The sequence below is a fragment of the Ascaphus truei genome, chromosome 8 (genome assembly GCF_040206685.1).
Source record: "Ascaphus truei isolate aAscTru1 chromosome 8, aAscTru1.hap1, whole genome shotgun sequence".
Taxonomy (NCBI): Eukaryota; Metazoa; Chordata; class Amphibia; order Anura; family Ascaphidae; genus Ascaphus; species Ascaphus truei.
This window is the reverse complement of record NC_134490.1, coordinates 80,792,288-80,807,774: the sequence shown is the minus strand read 5'-3', so window position 1 is coordinate 80,807,774 and position 15,487 is coordinate 80,792,288. Positions and strand designations below refer to the sequence as shown.

General features: G+C 41.7%; 1 protein-coding gene across 1 annotated transcript in view; it reads left to right on the top strand.

The window, feature by feature from the left end:
- Nucleotides 1-15,190, top strand: part of LOC142502198 (kinesin-like protein KIF20A) — a 49,782-nt gene extending 34,592 nt beyond the window's left edge. The window contains exon 6 of the mRNA XM_075613069.1: nt 14,963-15,190. Coding sequence (XP_075469184.1) covers nt 14,963-15,048 — 86 coding nt within the window. The 3' untranslated portion in view covers nt 15,049-15,190. The remainder of the gene's footprint in view (nt 1-14,962) is intronic.
- Nucleotides 15,191-15,487: the final 297 nt, after the last annotated feature.

The following is a 15,487-nucleotide window of genomic DNA, read 5'->3' as shown; positions in this document are numbered from 1 at the left end:
ATCATGACAAGTGTGTAATAATGTAATACCATTATTACACTGATGATTAGTACATATTTAAATGTTTCCCAATAGGCCTTAATTAATGTAATGAGCATTGGAAAACATTAATGTGTACAATGATATATTTGAATGTTATGAAGCATATGTAAATGATCATACATACACTATGCATTAATTACAATGCAGTAAACACCAGTAAAATACAAAGTTTTCATTATGTTGTTTTTTATTTTTCACTAGACTTCTGAGACCGAGTAACAGGCCTGTTTGTTTGCTGCTGTGTTTTTCTTCTCCCTCTGCCAAGTACTCTGCCCTTACCTATAACACTTGTAGTGGCCTGTGGCAATTCAATGCCTGTAAGTGTGGCCTGTGGCACTTCAGGGGCACTGGGTGTTGCCTGTGGCACTTCTGGGGCAATGGGTGTGGGTTGTGTGGCCTGTGGCACTTCTGGGGCAATGGGTGTGGGTTGTGTGGCCTGTGGCACTTCTGGGGCAATGGGTGTGGGTTGTGAAGCACTTGAGAAACATTGCATGAGTGATGGTGGTTCAATGTCAATTTTTGTTTTCTTACTCTTTTTCCAATAGCTGGTTAATAGCATTTGTTGTCCTAACTTTCTTTTCCGTGTCTCTTGTAGGTGTTTTCTCTGTTTGTTGATCAGATGTAAGCGGTTGAAGGTTGACAGGGATACGGAGTGAAGTTGCAGCTACTGTACCGTTATCATCATGAACTGGGGAATGAAGAACTGATGACTGTGGCGAGAAAGTTGTACCATGTAACGATCCATCCTGTAATGGGTAAAAGTGGAATTGTTCTCTTGCTGTACTGCGCAACATATTGGCTTGGCTTACATTGAGATCTAATGCTTCCTGTTTAAATTTTGAATTTCTTTTGGCAATTGGATGAGGATTTGTTTTATTTGTGTCATTTCTGCTATTGACCTTTCCTGCATCGTTGCATTCAGTGACATCATCCTTTCTGTTTGTGTAATCCTCCTTTCATGCATTGTCATCAAATCAGAATGGCGACGATTGTCTTCACCCAAGATTCTTTCGTCTGAAGCTGCAATAGCTGCGTACGTGTCACGAGCAGGAGGACGTGGATGCGTGGTTAATGCAGGCGTGTGCAAATCTTCATGTTCACTTGTTTGAATTTGGCCTTGGCCGACAACATCTTTTTCTAAAATAAAATAAAAACATGATGAACTGGCATGGATCTTTCACTTTATTATCAGTGTAATGTTTTTTGAATCATAGTGTAACACATATCATCTGTCCATTATTTGCTGTTTCGATATAATTAAAAGATGATGATTTAAGTAACAATTATGTTTCGACTCAGTGTGAAAGAACAATGAATGAAAGGATGTTGTAACATTAACAATCATAGCAGAATCATTAAAAAACACACAATACATGTGGACACTAAACAGTGCATGTTCTGTGACAATACATGATGTTACGTTTATTTAAAAGGCATGTATTTAGCATGCCTATTGTATTACCAAACATTTACACAAGATATGGCCTTCACGTCATACACTAACCATCCATTCTTGATGATGACCTTGATGATGAGTTTGATGATCCAGGTGATGAGACAGTTTCCTTGCCAGGTGACACAACAGCAACTATATAGAAGAACAAAATAAGATATTAATTTTATTTTGAAAAAAATATAATTAAAGTTTCTTTATAGGACTTAGTTATGGCTACATTTATGCCTCAAAGAACAACATAACAATGATATTGTTTGTGCAATCTGTATATAATAAATGTTAACATAAAAGGATAGTTGGACATAGTCAGCACACTTAGTTGAAACAACAGACATTGCTCTTGCTTCAATGCACATTCCAAAAAATGTTTATGTTTCAAATACACAGAATATGTTGTGTAGTAATCGACATCCAAATTATGAGATCACTAGCAGGAAAGCAACATTGACTCTCCTTAGAATTTATTAACTACTTATGGTAATGTTTATGAATGTGTTTACAGATGTGGCATTACATGTAAGATAAGCTTGTGTAGCGCGCTATGTGGCTGACACTCAGCAACACATGCCGTGTGTCGCTCACAGATGGTAATGGTGTCATAATGTTTGCGTTTCACTAACGTTATAAGACTCTATGAGTGATCGAATGAGTAACGTATGTTTACATATATAGTTCAGCTGTGGGTGAAAGTATTCTTGTAATTAGCATTTACAATTAATGTAATGCACTTGTGTTAACCTGGTCAGCTTCTAACAACTGTAGTCCCTCCCCCAAGATGCGACCACACCCTGAGCTATGATTAACTTGTACCACCTGTAAGCACTCCCACTGCACTTGACCATACCATGACCGTGTGATCTTGCTCTGTGTCCGACAACCCCACCCCCCTGTATTAACCTCTATGCTGTGATTGCATGTTAATACAGTAGCATCAGCTTTCACAAAACGTACCCTAAGTGAAGTACACATATGAAATGATGTACAAATGAACCCAATTGAAAACTATATTGTATATGTGCCTATTTATGCTCAAATGAGAGTATTAGATTCAAATCAATATTTGTATTTAAAGCAATTACAGTGTATGAGTGTCAACTATTTTTAGTCACATTGGAATGCACAATAGTTCATGCAAGACATTATGAGACAGTCATGGTCTTTTTTGGGGTGTAACATGTATTGTCAATAATATATCACAAAATCTATAATTTGGATGTATATATGTCTATATGGTAAGACACGTACGTGAAATAGTGAATGATGCTTTTGTATGCACAAACACAGTATTTCTAAGTTATACATAACTGTGGCAAATAATTAGTGTGTGTGTGCTTTGTGATTATGCATGTTAACACATTTTTTGTAACATAGATTAAATATACAGTATTATTTGAAATATAGGGCAAATATGTTGAATTGTTTATAAAGTGGAAGAATGCAGGGTGTGTTATTTGAAAGATAATTACACATAATCACTTCATGCAGGTGAATTTGAATATGTTGACTCATAATGATGTCATCTATGATAGCTGCGCCTATACATGTTGTCAAACACAAAAAGATACATACATACATATATATACATATATACAGTGGTCAACAAATCACCAAAAAATCTACTCGCCGAACAAAAAAATCTACTCGCCACCTAGTACCACACGTGTGCTGCTTGGGCCAATAGGAGCTCGCCACGATGTTAAATCCACTCGCCCGGGGCGTGCAAATGTATAGGTTTGTCGAACACTGCATATATATATATATATATATATATTTATATATAGAGAGAGAGAGAAATATATATATATATAGAGAGAGAGAGAGACATATATACATTTTTTTTGTTTGGAGGTACAGTATGCTTATATTGGGAAAAAACTACAGTATAATTGTAAGTGGAAATATACATAAGACTTGTAACATAGTAAACGAGTAGTACTGTAACATTTTTCACCTGCTGGAAAAGGAGCCGAATAAATTCCGATATCTCTTTCCCCTGCCAATCCCTCCACGACGACAGGAATAATTTCTTGCCGCAACTGCTCCTCCAATGATGTTAACATTAGAGATTGTGCAGGCGGCCCACCTCCAGTGGCAGAAGCATGCATCCGTTGTGCTTGTATTTTTTTCTTTAAGTTTGCCCTGATATCATCGAATCTCTTCCGACAATTTGTGCGGTTCCAGACATGATTCCCACACGCTGACACAGCCACTGTTATGTTGTCCCACTTTTCTTTTTTTGATGCTGAACTTGTACGCCCTTGAAATACATATCAAAAATATTAACAAACACAAAATAATAAATAACGAGAACTTTCCTAAACTGCTACCTGGTCCAAAAGATAACAAACCTGCTGCTTTACGTAGAAAATGTGTAGCACATGAGCATTTACGATGAAACATATAAATCAAAGCAAGGTTGCTTGAATATTGTATGAAGTTAGTGGACGTTTTGTAAATGATTGCTAGTGACATTATAAAGCTTGAAGGATTATGTGTGCAGCAATGAAGTTTAATTGATACATATTCTATAATACTACATTAGAATGAAAATATTTCATAATAGATAGGATAACATGTCTTTGCACAATGAATGCAAAGATAGACTTACCTAGTAAATGCCCATACAGACAGTCATAGTGCTCCAAAATCCCCGTGACCAGAACTGTGTTTTCCTGATCATTGAAACGAGGATTACGTGGCCGCTCCACACGTTTCTTTCGACCACGTCCAGCCCCAGAGGTCTGCTGCTGACTGGACTCTCCTTCTTCCAATGGAAGAGACTCCAAATGCGGGCCACCACCAACCACCCCACCACCAGACACCCCAGCAGCACCATCAACAGAGCCACCAGCTGCACTCGCACTCCCAGCAACATCACTCGCACTCGCAGCAACATCACTCCCCTGAATCCTCCGTTCACTCTGACGCGTACTCACACGACTACCAGTACCACTCACACGACTACCAGTACCAGACACCCTTTTGTATTATGTAATTATACTCACCATTATTCAATTAATTCCCAACCTATGGGATTAAAGTGTAGAGTATATAAGGCTATTACACACAGTCAGAGTCACTCCTGAAGAACCCAAAGAAGGGGAAACGCGTAGAGTGACGCAGACTATCCAGCCCTACAGCAGACCAGAACCTCGGAGTCCCGGTGACGTCACTTCCGTTATCGTCGAGACGCTGACGCGCACCCGTGAGACGCAAGCCTGACTACAAGGGAATCAGAGATCTGTCCGTTCCTGCGGCAGAGATCCGATTTATGAGATCTAAATGCCTGTCACTACTTTTAATCATGTGAGTGCATTGGATTATACTTACTTTTTATAAAATTTATATACAGTCTATGCTATGTTTGGCTCTCTTATCTGACACTAAGGTTACCAGAGCGTGCATCTAGATTGAAAGCTTCATTATCACCACTGAAAACTACAAAGCATCATCCAAAGGTACCATTACGTGTATATATCCTATCTCACATTTGTGAGTATTCTACACATCGATTTAAAGATAAAGCCATCAGTTTATTATAACAATATTGCACTATCAGAATATATGTTCTTCTTGCTTCACATGTTTGCGCTTCCCGACGAACGACTCCACATCTCTCTCTCTCCCAACAACACAGAGACTGAATAACAATACACACTTCCTTTAAATGGGCCGCGCAATCAAAAACATGCTTGCTTTGCCAGATTCAACAAGAAGTTTAATTTGAGAAGTTAACACCACCTCGCCATGCACGCCGATACACCTGTGTGTGATCGGCAAATCATCGGCAGAGTGGGAACAACTGTTTTCGACTTGATTCTGAATGGTTTCGGGACTTCTTGCATAAGGCGAGGTAAAATCGGCAAAATCATGCCGAAAAGGAACACTTGGCGAGAGCACTTTTTCGGCGCTTACTGCATAGAGCCCATAGTCTATTGGAGAATAACTATTATGGGGGTGAGAAAAAAAGAAGTCCTTTACTTTATTGTTTACTAATCTCAAGGAGTCTACCAACAACCAGTCCCCGAGTAGAGGAGACTATCTTTTGTGGCGGTAGGAGACTGGGGAACTTATCTAGATTTGGATCCATTATTGCATTTAATCTCCGGCTACAATTAAAAGACCTTTCTGGACAGAGTGTATTAAATTTGTTAGTTCCTGGAAAAAAGTTTCTTGATTTTCGTTAGGGGCATAGGTGTTGACTATTGTTAGATCAGTCCAGTGCTCTGGTAATAATTATAATTCTCCTAGCGAGATCGCTTTTAATTTTGTCCACTTTGAAATTTGCATTTTTATGGAAAAGTGTAGCTACGCCATTTATTTTTTTGTGGAGCTGATGAGTGGTAGACTAGAGGGTAATCGCCGCTAAACAGCAGTGATTGATCCTTTTTTTTTAGATGGGTTTCTTGAAGCAAAACTATATCTCCCGCCAGTCTTTTGGCCTCCGAGAGAGCAATACGTCTCATTCGGGGGGTGTTTAAGCCCTTGGTGTTTTGCGATATTATATTAATCGGCATGGTGGTGTTTCAGAGGTATATAATACAAGTGAACAGAGTGATAACTTACATATAATTGAGAAATCGGTACATCAGTCTTCTGAAATTGTCTGGTGAGGAAACATATGCATCGAAAGATATACATATTATTGCACAATAGTAACAAATGCTTATATAACTGGGTAAAGGGGAAGGGTAGGTAAGGTAGGGGGGGGGGTAAACAGAGGACCCCGGCGTCCAAACAGTGTTTGGGGGGACCAGCCATAATGGGACCCGTGATGCGAATCTCTTGCATGCACAGGTTAAATGAACATGAGGGGGGCGGGCAGTGGCCCAGCGGTGGAACAGCGCAGCGCTCCTTGGTTTAGGAGCTAAATCTTCAAAAAGGAAAATCAAAATCAACCCAAAAAATACGGGGTGGGTTGTATGTGTGATCTTACACATTAGGGGAATAAGGATGGGGGGCAACAATCATTCTAACTATTTACATCACCCTATCTTTTCTCAATTTTAAAAGCATTGAGTAGATTAGGCTGGCAGGCATAATTCGGTAATCTCAACACTTGTATTTAGTCTACAGGAGGAAAGGGACAAAGAACAGGGTAAAGAATATATATATAACGTAAACTTGAATATGTGGCCTATGAAAAGGATTTAGTTGCTGAACTTTGGGAAATCATTTTTAGTATGGACAACATAATGATCTGAAATCTAAATTCAGAATACACTTCTACCTAGAAACCAGTTCAAGCTAGACCATCGTATACCAACCCCTTTGATTGTTTGGATTAGTTCAAACTGATTGTCAAACTCTAAATGTCTCAAAGTTATAGTTAACTTGGGAAAATAGTTCCAGAGTGATAACCTGAATCTTGGAACTAGGACATTTCACAGCCTTAGAAACTAATCTCGGTAGTTTCTTGATGAACAGGTCGCCCTGGTCTTTGAGGATAGTTCAAGTTGGTCAATATACTCCAGATATCGCAACCGCTGTTTAGTTTTTAAATAACTTTCTGGAGTGAGCAACGTATCCACTTGTAGCTTATGTCCAGACCACACTATGACTTGCCTGCTGTCTTAAATAGGTGCTTAGTAGGTATCCAGCTCTAATTTTCAGGTGGGCTGGGTCTTTGCTCGCCTAGAGGTTGGGGTTTTCACCCATGCCTGGTGTTGTGCCTTAGGTGAAGGGCAAGGCCTTTGAGAGGCCATCGGATCCTCTGGTTCAAGTAGTCCCAATGATCGCAGTTTCTCCTCACCCTCATCTGGTGAAAGTAGAGTATACATTGTTTCTTGATAGGTGAACAGTAGTTTGCACGGGAAGCCGCAGCGATAGCGGATTTTATTGTTCCGGAGTGAGTTGGGGATCTGCGCATACATTCTTCGCTTATTCAGCGTGATTTGGGCCAAGTCCGGAAAGATAAGGAGTTAAACATTATTTTGCTCTATCTTTGGGGTAGCTCTAGCAGCTCTCGATATCTTTTTAATGCGGAAATAGTGAAGGCGCGTGATCACATCTCGTGGCTTTGCTGGGTCCAGGCCTTTTGGTCTCGGAAGCCTATGTGCTCTGTCTATCTGAAGTTTCTCATCCAATGTTTCGGGTAGCAGGGACAGAAAAATCCGATTGAGATATGCGTCCAGTTGAGCGTTATCCACTTCCTCCGGGACACCTCTGATCCGCAGGTTGTTGCGTCTTGACCGGTTCTCCGTGTCTTCCAATTTTTCCAAAAATTTTTGACTTGAGTTTTTAATTCGAGAATTTCTTGCGCTTGGGTTTCTTGGACAAGGTGCGGTGTTGTCCACCTTCTCCTCCAAGTCCACAATGTGGTCTCCTATAGACGCAATCTCCCCTCTGATACTGTGTCAGATGCTTTGTATCACTGAGTGGAAGGAGCTTTTTATTTCTTGAACAAGCACCAGCATTTCTTTGCGGGTAAGTGGGGCATCTGTCTCCTCTTCAGAGTCTGGTTCTGGCTCTGCGTCTTCGCCTGCGATAGACGCTTCTTGATCTTTGGTACTTTGTCTTTTAAAGAAGAGGGTTGCCTCGCGCTGGACCACTGTTTTTTTTTGTTGTTTAGTGGGTGGCATGTTTGTTATTATTATTAATCAAGTTTTTGACTTTGATTACAGCTGAGTTTGTTTAGGTGATGTAAAAGGAAAATATTTAAGTTGAGATAGGCCCCCTCATTCCTATAAAGACCTGGTCACACACACATTGTTAGCAGGTCTTTGCTTGCTTTTAATTGAGCCTTTGTTCCTTGATACTTTAATCTTCCCCCTCTTATATGGGCAGATTTTAGAGACTACTGGGCCCAGTGGGAAGTTTATAGAATGTGTTGGGGCTCACAATAAGGGTAAGTTGTAGGGGAGGGAGAGTGAGTGATTTTTATTGACACTTTCTTCTGGCTCTTTGCTTTCAATTTGACTGTTTTTTCTTTATTCAGGTGCAGTGTATGGGCTGCGGGTGGACCAAGATGGCCACCGGCCACCCCTCAACACTGTTTGTGGAGGCTGGGTGGACCAAGATGGCCGCCGGCTACCCCTCAACAGGGCAGCGCAGAGCGGTGAGTTCCCTTCCCTGGAGTGGGTCTCCCCCCCCCTCCCACGGAGCTCACAGGGCCCTGGAGCCACAAGGGGAAGCAGACGCTCTAGTTTCGCGTGCCTTTGTTCGGCGTGTCACTCTCTGACCGACGCCATCTTGCTGCTCTGGCAGAGCACGGGCGCGTGGGGATGATTATTTGAGAGGGGCGGGCAGCGCCCCCCCCCCCCCCCCCCGGCCGCCACAGCGCACCTCTGCCCGGCACAGTATAGCGCGAGGTCCCCCCTTACCTCCTTCCGATTGGGAGTGTGTATCGGCAGGTACTAGTGCCGCCTCCCGGTCAAGGTGGACATCTTAGATTTTTCTTGGAGGCAGAGGGGGGACCCGCGAAAGATCCGGCGGTTACGGAGCCAGGCTCAGCTTCGGTCAAGGGAGCCCAAAGGTACTACAAGTTGTACCAGTCCTTGGGAAGTGTTTTGGGGTGTTTATTCCACGATCTTGAGGGTTTTTCCCTGGTTTTATTTGCAGTTTCCTGAGGAGCAGAGCAAACTGCGACCAGCACGCTCAGCCTCCTGGCCACGCCCCCGATCATTTAGCCTTTTATTGTTTGATAAAGAACATTGCTTTTATCTCTAAGATGTTTGGAACATTTTTCTATGACTGGCCATTTTCCCTGTGGCGAGTGAGAACTGAGCTTCGCAACCTGAAGCCCTTGTATCTGATGTCCGCACAATCCAATCTCAGTCTAACAGCGGTTTGCCTGCGTCTTACTTTCTTCCTGTTCCCACCATATCAGTGAATTATTTTTTTTACCCGACTTGTCAGATTCTTTTGATGCAGATCTCTTCTTGCTTTGTCCCACTGACAAAGGAAATACCGTGTTGAAATAGCGCATGTGCCATCTGACACACCTGACTACTTGTATAATGGAAGATAAATCGGTATCCTATCTTCATGCAGTGTAGAGCTTCTATATGATTGCTGTTTTTTTTAAATTTTTTTATTCTTTATTTATTATCCACATTTTTATAACAGTGAACATACAACACAATATAATACACTACAAAACCGTACAACACAATATAATACACTGCAAAACCATGCAACACAATATAATACACTACAAAACCATACAACACAATATAATACACTGCAAAACCATGCAACACAATATAATACACTACAAAACCATACAACACAATATAATACACTACAAAACCGTACATAACAGTACAATACAATATAAAAATTATATTATACATATTTATATTATTAAATGATAATTACAATCACAAAACAACAAAACATCACCGATTAAAATAAAATCTGAAAACAAGTCAACCCCGTGTTTAATAAACCCATGTATCCCTATTATTCTCATTTTGGCAGATGATTCCTCTCGCATCTTTTCATAATATTCGATTACCAGTAAACTCTGACCCCGGCCGCCAAAGAAGCTCAAATTCAAACCTTGTATCAGTGGTTATATATCAGAGTTCTTCTGTCCTCATAACCTCCCATACTGTCGACTCCCACTGTCCCATGGTGGGTGCATCCAGTTTTTTCCAGTTGGCAGCGATAGCACATCTCGCTGCATTCAGCATTTGTATTAATAGAGATTTCCTAATTCTGTGCCGCTTGACCCCTTCTCTGTTTAGCAATAAAATACTCAGCTCTTTTGGGATTCTAATCTTGGTAATGTTAAAAATCTGCTCCACTATCCCATCCCCAAAACACTTTATTTTCTTACACTTCCACCAGATATGAAGCGCTGAACCCACCTCCCCACACCCTCTCCAGGATTTATCAGACGTTCCTGCATAGCATTCGTTCAATTTTCGTGGTGCATAGTACCACCTGTACATTATTTTATATGCATTTTCCAATATATTCGTCGACATCGAGGAAGAGCTGGCATTACTCCACATTTGTGTCCATTTGAGTGCAGAGTATTCCTTTCCCACTTCCTTTTCCCAAGCTAATGCACATCCTGTCTTAGATTCAACTTTGGTGATTGATGTTGCTGATGTATTTGATGTCTTTTATGAGACTGTCTTTTGTCGTTGGGAAGCAGGGCATCCTTCGGTTTTGAGAGGGGGCGAGATGACTTTTGTCTTCGTTGATCACCCATCCGTGGGCTTTTATAAAATCCATCACCCTTGCAAGATGTTGCAAAAGCAAACTTGTGTCCTGTGCCTTTTATGAATATATCGTCCAGATAATGAAATATTTGTATCGCCTCTTAACTCTGCAACTAAGGTCACTAGACCGAAAGGAAGTACAGTGACTTGATGACTGTCATACTGCAAACCTTAGGTATTTTTGATGAGGGATCGCTATTTGAATGTAGGCACCCTTGAGATCCACTGAGACCATCCAGTTGTTGTGATCTGCTGCTGAGATTATTGGTCTCTGGGATTCCATTCAGAACTATTTTACGTTTTTGGAAGAGCCATGGGATTCGCTCAGTATTTCCGTTAATGTTCACTCTGGTTCACTTCCCCAATCCTCAATTCTTGAGGTTGACGTCGTGGAACTTCATCTTCATTAAAGATATAGGGATTCTCTTGAGGTTAAATCTACATCTGTGTTCCAGGAAACAAGTGACATCTAGAGCCTATTATCGGATTTGGATGTTTATCCTCTGGTGTAACATAAGGAACGTGGAACCCATGCAGCTGGGAGTCCATATATTGTAAATATAGCGAAATGTAGGCACTAACTATATTAAGAAATACTTGGTGACTCCGCACAACAAATATTTGGTCCAATTACCATTAATACAATGAAGTGTAATCAAAAAGGTTTACTAAACCTTGTATCTAATGCGCATAGCAGCCCAAGATAAAGGAATTCCAATTCATCAAAGTGTGTTGTGCAAAAATGATCTTGTGACACTTATCTCAGAAAACAAAGTATAATTCATAGAATTGCTACAATATTTGGGACAAAGAGATTCCGTGTATGTGTCAAACTTACATCCATATATAAGCAGACACTAAATTCAGTTTGAGATGAGCGCAAGATAATGATTGCACGATAATATATTGGACTTCCTTCAGCAGGGATTTCAGAAGGGATTGAAGCTGGCATCTGACGGTCCAGGTTTCTGCATCGGTTGCATTCTGTCAAACAAATTGCCCTCGATCCTATGATTGCTTGAATTATGAGTCGTTTCTAGAATTTGGACCAATAAGAATCCCTGTTCCTTAGTGGGACCTTATCCTGGTTCTGAAACCTCTCTTGCTTTCATCTTTTGAACCAGTTCATGATAGGTCTATGAATTTACTCACCATTTAATGTCGTTTTGCTACTGGTGATTACAACCACGCAAGGGTTTGGGGAGCTCCTTGCTTTATCCTGATGTGATCCGTTCTTTCACAGGCAAGACAATGAGGATCGGTCGCCATTTTCAAACTAAAGTGGTCAGATTTTCATATCCGTCAGAATATTTGATCTGACCCCAACTTGCGATGAGAAACGTCGGTGGGACAATATATGTGGTTAGAGTTCTTACCATATATACACGCACGTGCACAGAGGACTGACAGTGTTTGGAAGAACATACAGTGGCTTGTGTTTTGACGTATCTAGGAAGGGTCTGTCAACATGTCTGTGGCAGGACGGCCTGTAGCCGAGGTCAGGAAACAGTCCACACGTATAGTTTCAGGATAATGAAAACGTTCAGTGGCTTTATTTCTCCACAGCATGACATAACATGTGGGTACACTGTCCCTTTAAACAAAACAAATCCTGCTCCACATTGGGAGGACTGACTAACACACCAGGCCTATCTAGCAGGCTGGCTGGCTAACCCATAACCAAACCGTAAGTGTGTTTTAAGCAGTCAGGAAAAACAAATGAACAAGTCTTACTTTGGTTGAAGTAATTAGTTTGGTGAATCCGTCTGGCTAGCATCTCACATAGCAGTGTGCTCTGGTCTAAGGCAGCCAGCTACTGCCGGTAACAAGATCCTTTTCTACCTTGCTGGTTATCAGGTGTCAGCTTACCTCCTGATTACCTACCTTCCTCCTGAGTTAACCTTCTGAGTGCTGGATGAAGCACTTAGACATATGTTTCCCAGGCATAACTGATAGGGGTTGACTTCACCCTGTCACATAGTCGCTTTGATGTCTAGATGGATCAAGGCAGCTATTTGCAAAACCTATAGAAAATCAGGGTATAAGCCAGCTATAGCCCTCCATCTACCAGGGCCACGGCAGCTTCATGGGCTGAAAAGGCTTAAGCCTCTGCACAGAAAATATGTAAAGCAGCAAACTGGTCGTCTTGACACACACTTGCTAAGGATTACCGGCTGAATGTTCAATCATCGAGGGGTAGAGGATTTGGAAGGAAGGTGCTTCATGCCGTTTTTCCAGCTGTGAAGAGAATTTACCCTATTGGTGTCTGCCAGAGAGGACTTAGGAAAAGATAGATAAGGAAACAAAATATCGGTAGGTACATTAAGTCCTCTATGGCAGGGTACTGTTTGCTTTTTAATGTTTGTGCTTCTTTTAAATAATAGCTGCATTATTTTATACATACAGCAAAATAGTTGATTTAAATATAAAGGATAAGATAGCATAGTAGTTAATATCTGTATTTGAAACATTTGTTCCTGGCTGGCAAAGTGGGATTGGGTAGAAGTATTGTATTGTATGTCTTTATTTATATAGCGCCATAAATGTACATAGCGCTTCACAGTAGTAATACATGTTGTAATCATATAAATAACAAATTATATAAATAACAGGTCATGGGAATAAGTGCTTCAGACATAAAAGTAACATTAAGGAAGAGGAGTCCCTGCTCTGAGGAGCTTACAATCTAATTGGTAGGTAGGGGAACGTATAGAGACAGTAGGAGGGAATTCTAGTAAGTGCGTCTGCAGGGGGCCAAGCTGTATGTATCGTGTCCAGGATTATCCACAGTGCTATTCATATGCTTCGTTAAGCAAATGTGTCTTAAGGTGGGTCTTAAAGGTGGATAGAGAGGGTGCTAGTCGGGTATTGAGGGGAAGGGCATTCCAGCGGTGCGGGGCAGTCAGTGAGAAAGGTTTAAGTTGGGAGAGGGCTTTAGATACAAAGGGGGTAGAAAGAAGACATCCTTGAGAAGAACGCAAGAGTCTGGATGGTGCATAGCGAGAAATTAGGGATGAGATGTAAGGCCTCGGCCATGGTTCTGTCGGGTGGGTGGATGCGTGCTGAGGCTCATGGAAAGCGAGTGCTTTCCCTGGCCTTAGACAGCGCGCCGCCCGGGGGCAAGCCCGTGACGTCACAGAGCTGGTTCGCCCTCATTGGGCGAACTGCTCACGTGACCGGTCCTGCGCTCCGGCAAGCGGGAAAATTTTAAATTTTCCTTGCGCGCTTGCGGAAGCGTAGGCGAGCCCCTACTAAAGCCGCTCTCATTGCGGCTGTAGGGGCTCAGTGCCGAGCGGAAGCGCGCCTCCTCCCGCAAGCACTATCCATGGACGTGGCCTAATGAGGGGCAGAAGAGTGTAAAGCTTTAAAAGTGAGGAGGAGAATTGAGTGCGAGATTTGATCGGAAGCCAGGAGAGGGATTTCAGGAGGGGAGACGCAGAGACAGATTTAGGAAAGAGTAGAGTGATTCTGGCAGCAGCGTTTAGGATAGATTGTAGGGGAGACAGGTGAGAGGCAGGGAGGCCGGACAACAGGAGGTTGCAGTAATCAAGACGGGAGAGAATGAGGGCCTGAGTCAGAGTTTTAGCACTCGAGTAACAGAGGAATGGGCGTATCTTTGAGATATTGTGGAGGAAAAAGCGACAAGTTTTAGAAACGTTTTGAATGTGAGAGGAGAATGTGAGAGGAATCGAGTGTGACCCCTAGGCAGCGTGCTATGGCTACTGGGTGAATGATCGTATTTCCAACAGTAATGTGGAAGGAGGTAGTAGGGCCAGGTTTGGGAGGAAGTATAAGGAGCTCTGTTTTTGCCATGTTAAGTTTCAGTCGGTGGATCTTGTCTCAAACTTTCGGTATCCTGAATTTCTCTTGGATTTACTGAGGTGTGAACTGATGACCTCAATGTCATAGTTGGGTATGGTTTTTACTGAGCGAAAACTGTTTCTCTTTGATCTAGAAATCTGTTTGAAATGTTCAAACATGCACATTTAATTGTGTAATGTGACCACTACAATGTGAATATTAACAATACCACTATCCATAGTGTGTGTACATGAGCTTAACTTTTTGACGCATGCCTTCACTAACTAGAGGTTTTAATCCACAGTAATTCAGATGTAGAAAACGCTGTATTCATTGCTAGACACAGTGTCAAAACCCAACAGTTTAACATTAACCTCTCTACTGCCTCATGAGCACATTGCAGTACTGTATTTAACAAGGTAATCTTGTTTCTCTTCCTACCCCCACCCACCCCCCTTTTATTTTTTGTTTTAAATATATATGCACACAGGTTCTTATTTTGGATTCTTGCAAGATGGTTTATCCATCTGTCAGAAGAAAAGTGCTAGAAAACGAGCGACTGAGCACTGGGAGTAACATTTAGAGTCTGTGGCAGAAGATGGGGAGATAGCAGAGCACTTTGAGGGTGATGTTAGCGCTACCGATGAAGCCGATCACAATCAAGAGGACGATGACCTTATCATGAAGATTGAGTATCAGGTGTGTATCGCATGACTACCTTCATGTTAATGGGAAAGGTTTATCATGACTTTATAATCAACTAGCTGATATACCCGGCGTGTACCGGGATTTCATTTTCCCGCTCTCTGCAATGCAACCTGTTTCTTTTTATATTTTCCACAAAAGACAGGTGAACATTTAAGAAACTATGTATGAGCTACAGTACAGTTTAAACTGGGTTAAAAAAATAAGTGCCCTGTAAGAAACACGTGCAGAGGTACATCCAGGGGGATATATTTGGGGAAAATAAACCATGGGTTTTAGTCAGCCCTTCGCTTTAGACACACATTCACAC